General features: G+C 44.4%; 1 protein-coding gene across 1 annotated transcript in view; it reads right to left on the reverse strand.

Moving 5' to 3' along the window:
- Nucleotides 1-3,659, reverse strand: part of TSG101 (tumor susceptibility 101) — an 84,105-nt gene that overhangs the window by 61,686 nt on the left and 18,760 nt on the right. The window contains exon 3 of the mRNA XM_019519691.1: nt 1,015-1,080. Coding sequence (XP_019375236.1) covers nt 1,015-1,080 — 66 coding nt within the window. The remainder of the gene's footprint in view (nt 1-1,014; nt 1,081-3,659) is intronic.

The following is a 3,659-nucleotide window of genomic DNA, read 5'->3' on the forward strand; positions in this document are numbered from 1 at the left end:
GGGGGGGGGGGGGAGGGGTGCCGACTATTGTTTCACTGCACAATTAAAATTGCAATAAATTGTGACTATTTTTTTTAAAATCTTGCAATTAATTGCGACTAATTTTTTTTAATTGTTTGTCACCCCTACTAATTATGAAACAATGAGGTGTTTCAAAGGCCCCCAGCAGATGTTGTATTTGCCATGCCTTATATGAGAGTATTGCGCAACAAATCCTAATATGCCAACTGGCTGCATGTTAAAATTAGTGTGGGATATTTCCATAACTCTGAGAAGATGTGTTCAACAACGAACTCCTTTGGAGCCAATCTGCCATTTTTAATTCAGGGAGAAACTGGTTTAGTGTCTGGCATGCTATTATTTGTCACATAATTCTCAGACAGAATACACAACAAATGTAACATCTGCCACAGGCCAAAGAGAACAGTAATTATTGCTTTCTAAACCAGTGGTGCCCACACTTGCTGGCCCATGGGCCAGATGAGCAGTGCTAGGTCTGTAGGCCTGCTGGATCCAGCCTGTGGGCCCAATGCAGCCATGTGGTGCTGGCCATTCTGAGGCCTAATGCAGCTCCTCCCCAGCTGGGCCATTTCCAGGTGGCTGCACTGGGCTCCAGCTTGATCCCGCCATGCAGGAATTGGGTCAGATCCCTGCATGTGCGAACAACAAGGCCAGGTCCAATCCAGCCACGTGGGACTTGGAAATGTGGTGGCGGGCGAGTGGTGACAGCGTTAACTGCCACTAGACCCACACTGCTGAGTTTCTGGACCTCTGGGGCGGACAATGGACCAGATTACATGGCCAGGTTGAGTACCCGTAGGTCTTTTGAAATACCTGCAAACAAAGGAAAGATGCAATGCCAGAGTTTGACTTTCCCATTTCGGTAGGCAGGGGTGATGCAAGGGGCTGAATAAGCAAAAGGTCCACCCTTACAGATCTTTAAATCAGTTGATGATAGGTGGAGAGCTGGGTGAAAAAAAACCACTCATCTCTACACCCCTAAATGATGCTCACCTCTGTAAGGCACAGGAATGGTTCCAGCGAGGCTCATCAACTCCCGAGATGACCCATCATTAAAAACTAAATGGGAAAGAAGACCATTAGAGAACTTTTCTGTGTTATCTTGTGTTCCAGTGGCATAACTCTATTTCAGACCGCGTACTTGGAAAGATATTTATGCTGCTATTAGAAAGTCCCTCCTTTTACATTACTATTATACATGTATTGATTGGCAAATACTTTTTCACAGTTGATTAAGTAATGTGTTTTGAGACAGAGAAGATATGTTACACTATCCAACAATTCCTTTATCAATATAAAACTGCACCTGCACACAAGGTCCTAGGTGTAAGATGATATGACTATGCAACTGTGGACAGACATCTAAGGCTAAAAAACAGGCATAGAGTTTATCCTGGGTCTGACTGACCGGGGCAGTCCTTTCACACATGCATCTTGAATGGCAATTAACTAGAATTAATTAATTCCCTGTTGTCCCAGGGAAAGTGTTATTTGGTACTTCACAGGTACTTATGGGACAATGGGTTTGTAAATCTGTAGGATCCCAGAATAAGAGGCTCTCTCCCAATGTCTATTTTAGCCTAACCTTTTGTTTAAAATATAATTCCCTACTTCATGTAGTTGTAAAGATAGAATATGTACATGTACTCAACATAAAAACCTACAGTGCATTTCAGATTTATGGCCAGTATACACTTATTTTTATATACAACCAGCAAGAGATAGTCATCTTATTGAGATACTAGAGTTCTATGTCATTCATGAATTGCTGCCACAGTTTAAGCTTAACCCACAACCTGAGTAGGCACCCTAACTACAAATGAATCTTCTACTGATTTGTCCTGCCCACCTTTCCAGCTTTTGCACTGAGGAAGACTATTTTTCAGCTTAACAGACCTCATTGCCAAGATGTGTCTTCATCATAAGCCTAGATTTTCCTTTTTCTTATTTTTCATTTAATTACTTCTAGTAATACATCAGTGTAGCTCACCATGCAAATACTACTTTTAGGTGCTAATGACTTGCAAAGATCTGCAGGCTTTGCCTTTAATTACAGTATAATATGCGTTTTGTTAATATTTCCTAGAAAATTAATCTTTTTGGGCCCCCCAAATGTTTTCTTATTTCTCTTAACTCTATCAAATGTGAATTACCCTTCTGGAAATGTTTTCCTTAAAACTGATTACAATTAACTTTATGGATGCAGTCTCATCTGGGGCAGTTTAGAAAGGAATAGGTACCTCCATGCTGCAGGACCCTTTTCTTTAAATGCATAGTTCAAAAACTGCACTGACATTTTATGCATCCTATGGCAATGCAGAATCACTTCTGATTGCTAGACAATATTCTGCTCTTGGTCCCTTTTTCATTTTTATCCAGTCTTTGCTCAAATGGTCCCTCACTTAAAATCTTCAACAAACATGTTAACTAAGCACAAACTTTAACTCAAACCCTAAAAATACCTTTAGACATGTCTTGCACATAATACATTGAAATGTGTTGATACCTTTTAAAAATGACTAGTGGCAGTTAAACTCCGTTTGACTAGTCGATTAAAATTAAATTTCTATACGCTCATTACAAGAACTCTCAAACAGCCTTACTATACTCCAGAATAATTGATTTTTTCCAGTCCTAAAAGAGTGTAATGCAGGTTCACTGTTAACAAGATCACTCTTTTGGCTAATTTATTGTTCTTTATAAATAAATATGAGAAAATATCCTTTACTATAGTTCAGCTCAATTTGTGATTTTCTAATAGCTTCCAAAGTAAGAGTTACTACTGAACAGTATACCACATAAGTCTCATATACCAGGCTGAAACAAAATTGCTAAGAAAGGTCATGAGCAGGGATCCTAAATTTCTCTGTTTAAAAATCACAAATTCTCTGATAAACCCCATTTGATTTTGGGGTTTTTTATCATGGAAAAATCAGAGCTCCCCCTGCCCCCTTTGCTCACCAGGATACAGGTCCAGGCCCCTCACTACCCACCCACAGCCTCCCTGGCCCGGCTGGTGCCCTGCACTCCCCACCCACAGCCTCCCTGTCCCCCCAGCCCTAACAGAGAGGTCCCCCAGCTCCCAGGGTTATAGGGCCAGGGACCCAGGTCTGCAGCCCCTTGCCCCCTGGCTGCCAGGTGGCAGGTCCACCCTTACAGATCTTTAAGATCTCCTGCAGGTAGGAGGTGGCAGCTGCTGTGGTGGAGTAGAGCTCAGCTCCCCGTCCCCACAGGCAGCACAGCTGGAGCAGAGCCCTTGGGTGCAGGGGACAGCAGCTCCCTGCCCAGTTGCCTTCTCCTTGGGGCCTCCTTGGCCCAGTGGGCAGGACCTAGTGCAGTAGGGCAGAGCAGGGCCAGACAGGGAAGCTCACTGCAGGCACCGGGAGCTCCACACCACCATGGCAAGGTGTCCCCTGCTTGCTGCTGCCAGGCAGGCAGGGGTGCTTTGGCAGGGCAGTACAGGGCTTGCAGCAGCAAGATGTTTCCCTGTTCAGCTGCACTCTGCCCTGCCACACCAGGTCCCACCTGCTGGGCTGTAGAGGCAACCCAAAGCAAAACCTCAGGGTTGGGGGGGGAAGGGGAGGAGAGGCAGCTGAGCCCGGAGCCTGAGACCGGAGCCTACCCCCACCCCCACCCCC

Source organism: Gavialis gangeticus, unplaced genomic scaffold, assembly GCF_001723915.1.
Source record: "Gavialis gangeticus isolate Ggan-Ray unplaced genomic scaffold, GavGan_comp1, whole genome shotgun sequence".
Classification (NCBI taxonomy): Eukaryota; Metazoa; Chordata; order Crocodylia; family Gavialidae; genus Gavialis; species Gavialis gangeticus.